At 37.8% G+C, this 16,138-nt stretch overlaps 1 protein-coding gene across 2 annotated transcripts in view; it reads left to right on the top strand.

The window, feature by feature from the left end:
- The window catches only part of sh3pxd2b (SH3 and PX domains 2B), an 84,672-nt gene that overhangs the window by 47,601 nt on the left and 20,933 nt on the right, over positions 1-16,138 (top strand). Inside the window, exons 4-7 of one of the 2 annotated variants that reach the window (XM_079834022.1) lie at positions 64-140; positions 11,128-11,219; positions 12,507-12,532; positions 12,767-12,802. In XM_079834022.1, coding sequence (XP_079690148.1) covers positions 64-140; positions 11,128-11,219; positions 12,507-12,532; positions 12,767-12,802 — 231 coding nt within the window. The remainder of the gene's footprint in view (positions 1-63; positions 141-11,127; positions 11,220-12,506; positions 12,533-12,766; positions 12,803-16,138) is intronic. The other variant, XM_079834023.1, reaches the window with a different exon arrangement.

The raw sequence follows: 16,138 nt of genomic DNA, 5'->3' as shown, positions 1-16,138 counted from the left end.
GATGATGAATTTGAGAATGAAGATGCTGGTGTGTTTATAATCTTCGTCTTCATTTCCTTACAGGAAAGATACTCTTCAGGAGAAGCCACATCAGAGACGTGGCCATGAAACGCCTGAAACCCATCAATGAGTACTGTAGGGTAAGTTAGACAACAAATAGTGCACACAACAAACCATCTCACCTGTGATTAGCATTATTTTTACACAATAAAATTATCACTATCAAATATTAACCTTTATAATATTTCAATGCACAGCCCAGTCCCTTCTGCAGAAGTCACCCCAAATAAACATTCGGTCATCCTTTACTCACCCTCATGTCATCGTAAACCAGTATGACATTAGCTGCGTTTCCACCGCGGGAACTTTCCCCTGGAACTAGGGACTTTGGGGTTGTACTCTGTGTGTTTCGACCAAAGGAACCAGGGTCTAAATGAAGTTCCGGGTAAAAACAATTCCCCCCTCAAAACGACTATTCAAATCAACAATGAAGTTTAAAAAATACGACGATGGACCAACGATGAGGTTCAGGCTTTATTAAAGAGATAGTTCACCCTGAAATGAAAATAAAGTCATCTATAACCCTGCTGTTGTTCCAATGCCCTATGTTCTTTTTTTTTCGGACCTCAAAAGGTCCTCCATATAATGGCAGTGAATGGCGACCAGGCTAAAACTTTGCAAAAAGGAAACAAAAGTATCACGCGATAATACAGTGAGACGCACGCCATATATGGAAAGTGTTCAAGAGGCATACAGGAAAGGTTTTGCAAGAAAGAAACCTTATTATTCAGTCAAAATACTGAGCTCGGCCGTTACTCTGTGTGCGTTCCAGTGAGTGTGTGCGAGCCATCAGCAGCCGAGATTAGTTTTCTTTGTCCGTGAGAGTTCATTAACATGCAGTGACAATGGCGGATGTGTAACGGAGGCCAGCTTGTAGTTGCTGTTCGAGTAAAACCTCACTCCTCTGATCTCAAAAGACGCTCTAGCGACTGACACTAGAGGTTGCAGCCTTTAGCCTCTTTATTAGAGCCTCTGACTCTCATGCCGGTGGACCTGAGTTCGAGTCCCGCTTAGGTTCGAACAGGAGGGGTGGCCGTGACCCGGATGGGAGTGAGGTTTAGGGGGGTGAGTGTAACGGAGGCTAGCTAGCAGTCGCTGTGCGAGTAAACCTTACTCTGATCTCAAGAGACGATCTAGCGACTGACGCTTGATGTTGCAGCCTTTAGCCTCCTTGTTAGCTGAATAAATAATACGTCTTGCTATCCAACATCATCTGTTATTTGACTATTAACTAACTGAAAATTGCATTAACATCCCGTCATTACCAGTGTTAATTATGACAGCATATTTTGATTTAGTTTTAGTCATAGTCTTTTGACTAAAATGCCATTTAGTTTTAGTCATATTTTAGTCACCTGAATTGTTTTTAGTTTTAGTCTAGTTTTAGTCGACTAAATATCATAAGATTTTAGTCTACTAATTCTACAGTAGATTTAGTCATATTAGGTATTTACATTAAGTATTTAAGCATTACATAACCGACTGTCACTTGAACTGACATTTTGACATTTTGTTTTTGACATTAAAAATACACGAAACAGAGCTCAATTCACTTTTTTGTTTGTTTTTTAAAAACATCTATATAATTTTTATAACTTTGTATTTCTGTTTTAGTCAGTAGGCAATATCAGGTTAAGCTAAAGCTTCAAATAAGTGTGTTTATTTATTTTTTAATTTCAGTTAACATTTATCTAATTTCAAGTAATGAGATTTTTTTAATGATTTTAGTGAACTTTTATAACCCTGATACTTTATTGAATATGTGTCAAATACTGGTCTTTCCTCCTGACTATGAATTAAATGGGAATTAAATTAAATATAGTTTATTGTGTAAGCAAAAACGAATATATAATGCGTGACTTTTAATTATAAACAAGCTCGAAACACACATTGACTCTTATTTTGAAATGTATGCGCCTTACTATTGTAGTTGCAGGATGCTTCAAGTTCAGATGAGGGAGATAAAATATGCATTGTTACAACCGTCTAAAACATATTACTACATAAACATGGTAAAGTAAACATTGTCATTACTCATCAGCATTAGTTCATAAGCAATTGCCTGGCATAAATGTGCGCTATTCATTGATTGTGAGCCGCTCTGGAGCGCTGGATTGGGGATGCGTGAGCCGTGTTTTCCAGCGGTTAGATCAGTTCAGATCAAATGTCCGCATCTGTTACACACTAGTTTTTATTTAGTTATCGTCTCGTTTTCGTCAGTGAAAAAAGGTTGTTGACGAAAATTATGACGAAAATAATTTGTCAACGAAATTAACAAATTAATTTCAGTATTTTTTTCATACATGTCATTTGACTACCAAGCAAAGCACAGCCAAAACAATGTTCTTCTGCAAAATGCACACAGTTTTGTTTTTTAACTGCTAGAGGGCTAAAAGTTACATAGTGTACCTTTAAAGTTACATCATTATAATATCAACAATACCACCCCACATTGTACCAAAATGCATGTAAAGGTTGTTCAGATCTTTATTCCAGAATGTGATTTTAAGAGATGAAAATGTTAAATGTTTCAAGATTTCAAGTCAAAAAGGACCCCTGGGAGTATTTTCACCCTTATATTAATGCTATAATACGCTTATAAAAATGTTTTTTACTTCGCCTTTCAGCTGTTGGAGGGCATGAAAAAAAGTCAGTCTGAACAGACGCATTCATTCAAATTAAAATGTGTATCGTTCTGAATATCCATCTAGGTGTAAGCTGACCTTTAGCCAGCGTAAATTCCATTTCAAAAAGCATTGCTTCAGTTCAGATATTTGTAACAAACTGGCCTTTATAAGACATTTAAAGAGATTTTTCAGTGAGGTAAGCAGGATGGTCTTCTGTGTGTCTTGAATTGCCTGTGAAAGACTGCTCCATCTTAAGTAACTGTTGGGCTTTTGGTAGAAGGGTTAAGCGGGGGGGGGGGGGGGAGCTTGGAATCCACATTTGGCAGCGTAATGTCTGCTTTAGGGCAGGGGTTTGGAGCTGCGCTGAGTTAGCCTTCGTCAGCACATCATGGCTTTTTGTTGACTTTTTAAAGGGCTGTGTCCAACGGAAACTGCATTTTAAAATGTTGCTTTAAGTGTGTTTTTTTAAGGTGCCTGTGTGAGCGGTCATGATCTGTGACTCGTTGAAGGAGGATTTCACCTCTTTGCTGATTTTCACCTCTTTTTCTCTCTGACTGTAACTAAGCCATCATCAGCTGATGAATCAGTGCTCTTGTGGTTGGCTATAAGAAACTGGAGGTGCATAAAAGAAGAGGAAAAACATATAGTTAGATCATAGCAGTCTTATGAGACATTTTATTTGAACTCCAAATAAGAGTCCAGTGGTTGAAATAACTTGTTTTGGTGTCCTGTCTTCGGCAGTATTGCTTTCAGCATTTGTGTGGTTTTCCTAAACATGAAAATATGTAAATTCATGTCTTTTAAATTGAATTGAATTAAATTTTTTAATTTCAACTGAAGGAGCAATTGGGCAGATTTCTCCTTATCCGCCACATACTAAGTACTGTATGTTTTATATAGTATGCATATGTGTAGTATGATTCAAAGCCTGATGTATTATATCCACCATGTTGTCATTGTATTGTGATTTATGGCATCAGTTGTGTTACTGAACTGCCTTTCACAACTTCACAATGTGCACTTTGAAATCTTGCAGGAAGCAGAAGGTCAACTTGTTTTATGAATACTATGAATTCAAACACACTACTCTTTTCACATACTTTTTTCCCGCCTTCTATATATTCAGATGCAGGGTTTATCCTTTCAGTTAACACACTAACCGATTATTATGCTGAGTAAAATTCTGTGTAGCAAAATGGATGTTTTCTTGACAAAAGAGAAAGAAACCCCACTACAACAGGAAGATACAAAAGCCGTGTTTTCACTGTCCGGCCAGTGTGAGCCAGGGCTTTCTACCGGGCCGGGCTGGGCTAATAGCCTCAGACCTGTAGCACTGAGCCCAAAACCATGCAGTGTTCCACCGTCGGGACAGAAGCTCCGCAACGCTTCACTAAAACTCGCCCAAGTTTGTTGACAAGTTTGTCAAGATTGCACATTAGTCACACAGCAATAAAGTGGTATTTACCGTTATTTCACTAAAGAAAGAGGAACGTACTTATTTAGTCGTGTCTGTTTCTGTTTATTTGAAGTCACAGGACAGTTTACATCACATTTAGAATGAATGATCATTTCTACAAACGTTACACCAAAAATACGACCTGAGGAGCTTTAGCCCTCTCTCCAGTGACAGTCCCAATACAGCCGGAGAAACAGAGGAAGCTTCCGAAAAACCGGAGTTGCTTTATTTTATGACAGTATATATGGTGCTAAATATGATTATCAGACAGTCTGGTATAAAGAGACGAGACGTACTGACAGATAAAATAAACTCGCTGGGTTAAAACTAGGGCTGTACGATTAATCGAAAAATAACCGAAACCGACATTCAGAACCTCTAACCGACGTATTTTTCCCATGCCGGTTATTTCGGTTTTCACGTGACTCCGCCCCGTCAGTCACATCAAGTGCAGTTTGCAGGCACACAGAGAGATGCAAGGGCAGTTATCTGTGTTTATAGATGCCCAGAATCACTATAGTAGCTGCATGTTTTACACAGTTTATACAGGTCAGTTAATTGCTGTTCTTATTGCCTACGCGCTGACACACACACACACACACACACACGGTGCGCGCAAGCCCCGAAGCCGCTTTCACTTTCGTGCTCATAAAGTTTGTCAAGTAAATGCGTTTAAAGGCTTGCCAGTTTCAACATTTAAAGCGATTGTGAACTATTCAAAAACAATAATACGGAAAACTTCTCCGTTCAGTGCTCAGCTTTTTTCAGTGACACAGAGCCGAGCCGTGTCGCGTCTCTGAAAACGCGCGCGCCCTGAAGGCAGATCGGTCACCTGCGTCCTCACAAAGCTAGGTCATTTGTATGTGGTTTAAGCCCTGCCAGTTTGAACATTAAAGCGAGTTTAGACCATCAGATGTGTATTATGTTGAACTAATGCCTGATATATTTTGACAAACGAACACTCAGACAGAAGCTGTGACTAAAGTAAAGTCACTAAAGTAGCTTAGAAACTCAACCGTTATAGGCATACATTTTAATACCTTTGAAATAAGTACAAACCACGGCTTCATAATGAATAGAGACGGTATGAGTAATTCACACACACAATCACTCTCTCATTAATGCATTCAAATAAATGTAATGTAGGCCTACAGTGTTAATTTATCTTTATCTGATGTACAATAAACAGAAATCTGCTCCATAGACAATAACTGCTGAAAGTTTCCTTCAAGTATTTTAAAATCACAATGCACTTTTTCATTAGAAAAAAAATTCCACCTTTTAATAGTAGAAAATATTTACAGTACAAACCTTATCAGTGAACTTACTCAAAAACCTTATGAGGACAAAAAAAAAACAAAAAAAGCAAAATAATCGCTCATTAATCGTAATCGAGGTCAAATGTTCAATTAATCGAGGTTTTTATTTTTGGTCAAATCGTTACAGCCCTACTAAATATGATTATCAGACAGTCTGGTATAAAGAGACGAGACGTACTGACAGATAAAATAAACTCGCTGGGTTAAAACAACAAAATTGCTGGGTTTGTACATTTTCAACCCAACTTGATGTTTTTAACCCAGCATTTTGTAGAGTGTACAATCAAATCTATGCATATATTGAATCGAAATTTGATTCAAAATCGAGAACCAGCTCAAAAAACCTTTGGCTCAAAGAGGATCAGGATTGAATCTTTCATGCTACTGAAGCCATTTATTTTCACTGAGAGTTGGTAATTCAAGCTGACGTGAGTGGCGGGTCATTTGTGATTTCATAAAGTGGAGACAGCTGAGCTCACGGCCTGATACAACTGGATACGGCGGGAAAGCCCACTATCAACAACCAACAGCTCAGAGACTCTTCAGCGAATTAATAACTGTCCGTGTGAATGCCCCTTCAGCTGACCTACTCGCTTTTGGTATGCTGGAGCATGATCTATATTAATTGGGGTAAAAGGTCAGAAATGCTGTTAAGATATTTGTTTTGTCGGGTAAATGGAAATCCATGGCACTCCAGAGGTTATTTGATTGGATAATCAGGTTTATTTGCGGTTTCTCCAGAACCTGTTTGGTTTTTTGGTAATCTTTTCTTTTTTTCATCAGACTGCTGAAAGTAAAACATAAAAAAATTAGGGCTGTCAAAAGATTAATCGTGATTAATCGCATCCAAAATAAAAGTTTGTGTATAAACTTTTATTTTGGATGCGATTAATCTTTTGACAGCCCTAAAAAAATGCTTTATTTTTATTTATTTTGTTCGTTCGTTTCGCTTCGCTTGTAAAAAATAACCATTTAACCATCTCAAGCCTTGATAATTTATTATTCTTTTTATTCGAATGAAAGTAATTGAACCTTTAGAGAAAATATTTTATATGTGGCATATGTGGTTTTTTTGGAATATCAATGTATTAAGCATCAGGCGTTTATGGCTCATATAGTGTGATATAAAAGAATATAGAGAATAAATAGCTCATAATCGAAGATGATAAACATATGGTCAAAAAGTAAGAGGAAATTCTGATAGTTTGCAACAGTATTGCTGTTTTTCAGTGAAGTTTTGATCATTTAGAGATTTGCATATTGACTATGATAAAGTAGGCTTTATAGGGTTAAACTTCCAAGATACACTTGGACAACACTTGCAGTAATATTATCTAAATAGTTAGGCAGTCTACAGTATATACTGCAGTATTTAGGGAGCAATAACCTATTCCTTTATGAACAAGGCTCATGCCGTTATGTGGGCGTACACATGAAAATTCTTCTCTTTCTCTCTGTCTCTCACCCTCTCTCTCTTCCACTTACTACTCGCAAAAAACAATCTAGGTAATGCACCCACAGTAAAGACCACCCAATAAAGTCCATTTACTATAATTGGCCTCCATATACCCAGTGTCTTCAGGGAATGCTAATATGTGGGGAGGTCAGGCACTGTACCCTGGGGAGACATTAATCTGTGGACATCAGTGATATCCATGGAAACCGACATGAATAAGATCCACATCCATCCAATCGTCATGCAAAGCCAATGCTAAGAGGTAGCTCTTACATTAACCTCGAACAGCCTCTAAGGGTCCCTTCTCTTAATAAAACAAGCATGTTTTTGCTATTAAAACACATTTTTCATTAAGAAAATTGAGCATTGGGCAAACACACAAATGTGCGCATTGCAAGAGTAGTTGGCGAGTCAAAACCAACTATGAAAAATTCCTGTGCAATGCTGAATTTAAAAGCCGGTTTAGCAAAGGGCACCTTCAGCAGATGCGGCTGAGATTGAATTTTAAAATTCCCGTCAGGTCAGACATCATAATTCAGCACGTGGACAGAAGGGACCTCCTTCTGCAATGGCCATCTGAAGGACACTGAGCACTCAGCTTTATTAAATAAAAGCTCCTCTGCCAAAATATATAACAGCAAAAAGCATCTTGTGTCAGCCAGAAGGCACATTGAGCTGCATTTGATGTGGGATGTTTTTTTTTTTTTGGATCATTGCGATTTCAGACTCACAATTAACAGAGCATACACCTCTAAACGGCTTGCTGTGCAAAACGCACCCCATCTGCCCTCATGTCATGTCATGTTATGAAAGCATGAAAGTGAGGTTTTGAGGATGATGGCAGTGATTGTACATGTAAGAGGCATTCTGAAACGCTGGAGATCAACAAGACACTGCGTAAAGATTAGGGCTGGGAATTGAAACAAATTTCAGGATTCGATTCAGATTTCGATTCGATTTAATATTCAATTTTTCACTGGCGAAAACAAGACGATAACTAAATAACAACTAGTGTTGGATGACAAAAACTATGACGAAAACTTGCTGTCATTTTCGTCAACGAATAAAAACGAGACAAAAATGTTAGGGAGGGACGATTAGGGAAGAGATCCAGTCAGAACTGATGTCCTGTGTAACAGATGCGGACATTTGATCTGAACTGATCTAACCGCTGGAAAACACGGCTCACGCATCCCCAATCCAGCGCTCCAGAGCGGCTCACAATCAATGAATAGAGCACATTTATGCCAGGCAATTGTTTATGAACTAATGCTGATGAATAATGACAATATTAACTTTACGATGTTTACATAGTAATATGTTTTAGACGGTTGTAACAATGCATATTTTATCTCCTGAACTTGAATGAGCTCCTGCAACTGCAATAGTAAGGCGCATTTCAAAATAAGAGTCAATGTGTGTTTCGAGCTTGTTTATCATTAAAAGTCATGCATGATATATTCGTTTTTGCTTACACAATTAACTGTATTTAATTGAATTCCCATTTAATTCATAGTCTGGAGGAAAGACCAGTATAACACATATTCAATAAAGTATCAGGGTTAACTTAAACCATAAAAAAAATCTTCATTACTTGAAATTAAATAAATGTTAACTAAAATTAATAATAAACACACTTATTTGAAGCTTTAGCTTAACCTGATATGGCCTACTTACTAAAACAGAAATACAGAGTTATAAAAACTATATAGATGTTTTTAAAAAACAAACAAAAAAGTGAATTGAGCTCTTTCGTGTATTTTTAATGTCAAAAACAAAATGATATCTTCACTCATTAGATTTTAGGAAACTAAATCTAGAATCAAAAGACTATGACTAAAACTAAATCAAAATTTGCTGTCAAAATGAGCACTGAAACATAACAATGACAACAGCAATAATTTAACTTATTAACTTTATCAACTTTACACATTGGCTTCACATTTTGTTTAGAGCAGTTAGCATACCTGAGTAGTTGCTCATACGAGAGGAAACACTTCTAACATGCAAGCGCATCTCCGGAGACATCATCCTCAATAAATCAAGCGTAGTGTCAGTTCTGGCAGGTCACGTTAGTCAAGCTTGCATCAGCTGACTGTCAGCTGATCACGTCAACCTATAGGAATACGATGACTATCACAGCATACATATATAAGCTCCTTCAGTACTATCAGCAGCTATCGCGTTCTCCAGAGCTCATTTACCCTCCTCCATCCCCAGCTCCTCCTGTCGTCAGCCAGGATTTGGTATTCTGATTCCCCTTGAATCAGACTAAATTCCCAAATTATTTTGTATATTTAATCTGCAATACACTATGTTGGTTCTGTTCTGTTTACCCTAAGGGTCGCTGCTCTCGCTGTTCTTGCCCAGAACAGAGCCATACCGCCAATCCAAACTATATGCTAATAGTCAATCAATCATCTTTGACGATAGTGGTCCTGACGGAAATTAACTTTGCATTGCTCAGGTCCTCCACCATTTTGGCTTTCACTTTGTTGTAAAGTTGAGGCAACACAGTCTGACTAAAATGCAGTCGGTAGTTGGTATCTGGGCTCTAACACACATAGCAAATGCGTGAATCCGTCATTCTCAACAACTGAAAATGGGCGCATATCCGGCGCATGGAAACACCAATTGCCTTGGTAATTGCTTGAGCACGGTCTGAGTCGGCCTGTAGCTTAATTCTAAAGGCAGTGGGAAGAGTTTCCTGTTTTTGAGGTCTCTTACGTGTGCTGCGGATATCAGTGTCGGGATGATGTCTCCGGAGATGCGCTTGCATGATAGAAGTGTTTCTTGTCGTATGAGCAACTTTTGTGAAACACTTACGACAGACAACGTGTGCTTTGTCTACGACGCAATTTACATTATTGTACCCCACTGGAAAACCGTGTTGAATATCATTACACCCCTAGTGGATATTTATCAGATACAGTACATGGCAAAATGTCTTTAGGAAGAAAAAAAAGAATTATTGTTGTAAACTGTGTCAGTTGGTACTACATTACTGTAATATTGTAGGTTAAAATCAACTTTTTTTAATACAAACATAAATTACACTCAATTATGTTTGTTATAATAATAAAGTTTATGTTTATGTTTCACAAAACTAATTGGAGTAGAAATATGATTATTTAAATGGTGGCAGTCATAAAAACTTGACGGATTTATTCAAACATGCATTAATATTGAAGAACATTTAAAAATTATAATTACTGTGTAATGTGGTGCATATATTTATCAAAATGCTCATCTCTAGAGTTCAAATGTGACATTATGTGACATATTGTTTACAGGCTGTTTTTATTGACGTCTTTCCGCAGTTGAAACACTGATTGAGCGATTACATGAGACATGATATGGATTTGGAAAGTTGTAATGTATAGAGCACAAAAGCTGTCATGCGTCTCACGGGAGAATTTTGGCAATAGCCATACATTTTATGGGTCAAAATTATCGATCATGTTCCATGAAGATATTTTGTAAATTTCCTACCGTAAATATATCAAAAATGTTGTATTAGTAGTAATATGCATTACTAAGGACTTAATTTGGACAACTTTAATTGCGAATTGCTCAATATTTTGATTTTTTTTTCAAATAGTTGCATCTCGGCCAAATATTGTCCTATCCTAACAAACCATACATTAACGAAAAGCTTATTTATTCAGATGATTTATACATCTCAATTTCAAAAAATGACTGGTTTTGTGGTCCAGGGTCACATATTTTAACATACCTTCAGATGTTCATTCATTAATCGAATCTTGGTTTTAAGATTTAAGAATCGATATTGGTTCATAGAAATGAGAATCGATTAAAATCGAGAAATCAATATTTTTTAACCAGCCCTAGTAAATATACATGAAAACAAACATGAAAACGAATGACTTTTAGTCGCATTGGCACTGCAAACCACTCTCGTTGTGAATGTGTCCCAGTATTTGGGAAGCCGTGGGAACTGGGTTTTTATTTGAGGGTTGACTTTTGCATGCTGTGTTAAATAATGCCATGTAAGCGGTAAAAGAGGTGATTTTAGAAGAAATGAGTTATTCTAAACAACCCCTGTTGGTTGGTTTGTTTCATTGCCTCATAAATGTTGATAGAAATCGACCAAAGTTAGTGTATGTTAATTGGTGACCATCTTAACGACAACTCATGTTTCTGAATGTGCGTCACAATAACGAGTGTTCATGAATATTGTCCTCTCAGGCTCTGATCCAGCTGCCAGTGTATATTTCCCAATGCGAGGAGGTGCGTGTGTTCTTCGAGACGCGTCCTGAAGACCTGAACCCACCTAAAGAGTAAGTTACACACACATACACATTCAAAATCAGTCAAAATGGCTGATAACTTAAGGTCATATTGAGCAGTTTGCTTGTTAAATCAATAAATAAGTCACATAAATCACCTTTGCCTTTGGTTTACGTCACAGCTCGACAAAACCACCATTTGCTGCTTGTTATTGCTAGTCAGGATCATTAGTATGATGGAGCATTAGATGGCGTTCTCATTGTAGAAAGCACCCCTTCCTAGAAATAAGGCAGATATACACCGATCAGGCATAACATTTTGACCACTGACAGGTGAAGTGAATACGTCACGGCACCTGGTAGCGGGTGGGGGATATATTAGGCAGCAAGTGAATATTTTGCCCTCAAAGTTGTTAGAAGCAGGAAAAATGGGCAAGCGTAAGGATTTGAGCGAGTGTGACAAGGGCCAAATTGTGATGGCTAGACGACTGGGTCAGAGTCCGGTCCATGGAGACTCCACCTCACAACTTACAGGACTTAAAGCATCTGCTGCTAACATCTTGGTGCCAGATACCACAGCACACCTTCAGGAGTCTAGTGGAGTCCATCCCTCGACGGGTCAGGGCTGTTTTGGCAGCAAAAGGGGGACCAATACAATATTAGGTCATAATATAATGCCTGATCGGTGTATATCTTTTCACTTATAAACACCAATATATAAAGCTAATATTTTTAGTATATATATATTATTAAAAATATTAGCTTTTTATTAAGATAACTGGGTATTCTACCCACTATTAGAGTGCTGCTAGATGTGTAAACCCAAGACAACCATTTTCAGTTTTTTATTTTATGTAAATAATTTTTTCAAAGCAGCTTGAGAGTATATGTGTGGAAAAAAAACAGCAAAAGGTGACAGTGGTGAGGAAAACTCAAAAAGAATCATGATTACTCTTATGATTTCTAACCAGTTTGAAACATTAATGCCAAATTTACTGTTAAAACGATCGAATTAAACGAGTTGTGACTGCCCTAAAATACATTTAAAATATAGTTTTCTCTCTCAAAACTTCTGCTGACCCCCAATTGAATTGGATTGCTTAGATATTATTTAGTACTAAAATAACTAAAGCTAAATCAACTAAAAACTAAAACGATACAGACAATAAAAACAGTCTAAATACGTAATAAAAAATTAATCTAATTCTACTCTAATCTAATAGAATATAACAGAATATCAATGATAGTAAAATAACAATGTCTGCATAATTGCATTAATCAAAAATATTTAACATTACTGATAATATGAATACCTAACTTGAATGTCTTCACTTACAGGGAACCCAGTGGAAAAAAGAAATCAGGTAAGGAACTGATTTTATTTGAGAAAGTGCCATGAGTAAGTCCAAGTTGTAATTCACTTTGACTGTGGTTAGTCTGCCCTCTGGTGACCGTACACTTCATAAATCCCTCAAGTCAAAATTACATGCGAGATACAATAATCGTCCACCCTTGACTGTGGATGCTTTCATTCCTTTGTTACTTGAACGTTTCCGCCTTCCCCCTCATTCCTGCTCTCATTCATGTTCCCTCATCAGGCATTGTGGAGCGAGCGGCTTCTTTCCTAAAGAGAGGTAGTAACAGATACTTGCTTAGCCATGCTCTTTGTGTTTGACCCCTCGAAGTGCGGCCCTTCCGTTGAAGGGTGTTCCTTAGGTGGGCAAGGGTAACGCTTTGTGCTCACGTCCTGTGTGATGTGCATGGCAGTGTGGTGGTGGTGGTGGTGGTGGTGGTGGTGGTTTACTGGAGGACCATTTAGCAGATCCCTTGTTCAGGATAGTTATTCGACTTATTTATAGTAGTAGTGGACGGTTTTAGCAGCAACGCAGCTAATGCTTTTTTTTCACACGGTAAAAGAGAGCCGCACCAAACAGATACAAATACATTCAAAAACACATGTTTTGACGTAGAATATGAGGTTGACGTTTTCTTAACCTGCTTTGTGAGATGCAAAGTAGAGATTCTAATTCGTATTGCAGTATTCTCGAAATAAGTCTGGAAAATATTGATAATTAATAACTAATAGTGCATGAGAGGTGGTTCTTATGAATCAATAGTGCTCTCTTTAACCTTGTGATTGAAATGTTCATCAGGGCTCAAAGATTTACATTAGTTTGTTTTGTTGTTGAATTCAGTAGAAATAACACTTTATCTGTGAATGATTTCAAAATCATAAGAAGCACAGTAGCCAGGATGCTTAATATTAAAGGAATATTTGGTTATAATTGCCTCACCTTTATGTTGTTCCAAAGCTATGTGTATTGCTTTCTTTCTTCCGTAAAGGAGAGATTTTGAAAGGTGGTCATGCATATCTTTTCTATGCATTGAAATCACACAGGAACTTGTAGCTGTGCGGTCTCCAAAAAGCACCAAAAGTAGTCCATACGACAAGTATTCTGAAGCCATATGTGACCCTGGACCAAAATATCCATACAGTCATAAGTCGCACGGGTATATTTGTGGCAATAGCCAACTATACATTGTATGGGTCAATAATTATTGATGCCAAAAATCATTAGGATATTAATTCTATGTTCCATGGAGATATTTTGTAAATTTCCTACTGTAAATATATCAAACATTTGTTATTAGTAGTAATATGCATTGCTAAGGAATGATTTGGGCAACTTTAAAGGCGATTTTTCTCAATATTTAGATTATTTTGCACCTTCAGATTCAAGATTTTCAATAGTTGTATCTTGGACAAATATTGTCCTATCCTAACATTTCCATACATCAATGGAAAGCTTATTAATTCAGCTGTCAGATTATGTATAAATCTCAATTTAAAAAAAGATTGGCCCTTTTGACTGGTTTTGTGGTCCAGGGTCACACATCCCCCACCTTCCTAAAATAATTGCCTAAAACCGGGTGCACACTGTGTGATTTTGGCCACGATTTGGCCGTCTGAGACAAATTTTGGGTTCCTCTGATCCTTGGCTAAAATCTGAAGTCTTTGATTGTTAGTTTGACATGTTCACCATCAAATTTGACCTCAGACGAAATTCTGGCAGTGTCAGAAGATTTAGCGCTCAATCCTGCAGTGTGACTTCTCCTATTACGACCGTCAAATTATCTTCTTTTTTTTTAAGACAAACTATGACCAAAATGAGCGCTAGAGATTTCTTTGTAGCCACCATTTCAGTCCCGCGTGTAATGCGGCTCACTGTCCCCGAACGCGTCATTGATTGATGATCTAAAACTCTGGACGAGTTTTCTTATGTGCGTCCGTTTTAAGCATGCCTTGACTATTGTACAGTCTGACATTGACAACTGAGATCTTACAGTGTGATATGGCTTACAGCGGGGATCATTTTCAAACAGTCTGACAAGGAACAATCGTGAAGGACTATTCTAAGTCGCAGTGTTTTTTGACAAAAATAATTTTCTTGCATAAGTCATCTCCTCATGATGCTGGCCACCTCTGGTCAAATTGCCCACATCCTCAGTTGAACAGATCATGCAATTGTACCCCTGTAGTATAATGGCCTATGTCAAGAGTGTGAGGCAAAAGACAATGAGACGTAGGCAATTTTACAAGCTTTTCAAGATGGCAGCTGCATCAAGAAGAACGGCAATCTATTCATTAACCTCTGAAGTTGTTGGTTCAGTTTTTTGTGTTTTCTGAGAAACCTGAAAAAATGATTTGGGCAATTATTTTAGGAAGGTGACGATATGATAGCTTTGTGTGAGGAACAGATGGAAATTTTAGACATAATTCACTGAGTGCATTCACATTTGGCAGAAAACTGTTGAAAGAACCAATGGCGTTTATCACTGACATCAGACCTGGCACAATCTGTCTTCACACACCAAGTTGCAGAGGAAGGTTATCAGTGAATAACAACTTAATCACTGGCTACTATTGTCATCCTTTTTGGAGTTTGACAGCTCCCATTTTGCTTTCATTGTATGGAATAGAGCATCCCGCTAAATATCTCATTTCTGATCACAGAAGAAATAAGTCGCATGGCTTTGGAATGACACGAAAGAGAAAAAAATCATAACATTTTCTATTTTTGAATAAACTATTGTCTTCTGTAGCCAAGCAGTTTTAGCAAATGCGTACACTACCATTCAAAGGTGTGAGGTCAATATATATATATAGGGGTTGGACAATGAAACTGAAACACCTGGTTTTAGACCACAATCCTTTATTAGTATGGTGTAGGGCCTCTTTTTGCGGACAATACAGCATCAATTCGTCTTGGGAAAGACAGATACAAGTACTTCACAGTGGCTGGAGATACTTTGAGCCATTCCTCTTTCAGAGTGGTCAGGTCACTATTAGTCTCAGCCTCAGACGTCACGCCCACAGACCGTTGGCTGAATGTCTGATGCACTGGCACACAAAATTGGAAACGCTTCAGGAGTTTCGAAGTCGTCATTTGATTGGTTGCATTCTACAGGATTTCTGGGAGACGCGTGTCGCATTCTTCAACGGCCCGCCTGGAAACAAAGATGCCGTGACTCCGTGTTTACAACTGTGACAATGAGCACTTGTCAGAATCAACTAAATGCTGAATTTTCAAAAGTATGCGAAGTATGTAGACTTTGCAGCATTAGCAGGATTAGTATTATCTGGGGACCTCGTCCCTCGACTCACATCTGGGATAAGCGAAGCCTGTGATTTACTGACTTATCTCCCGGATCTGATGTCAAGTCCCGTTCTATGGTCTGGTTAGATGGATACAAAACCAAACAAATATAGTTTCGTGCCCTGTGTCATTTACATTTCACCAGGTTCAAATCTATTAGCTCAAGCTTTACACTCGATTTATTTGTAACACATTAACCTTGAATTATGATGTGAACCCCCTCGCTTGATTGTGCCCTTTTTTGGATAGGCTTTTGCTTGAAAATGCCTTGTCGTTATAGGTCTAGTTGTTTGATGTATCATAAACAGAAGA

This window comes from Gobio gobio, assembly GCF_949357685.1.
Source record: "Gobio gobio genome assembly, chromosome: 14".
Lineage (NCBI taxonomy): Eukaryota > Metazoa > Chordata > Actinopteri > Cypriniformes > Gobionidae > Gobio > Gobio gobio.
The sequence above is the reverse complement of the archived record's forward strand: the minus strand, read 5'-3'. Positions and strand labels throughout refer to the sequence as shown.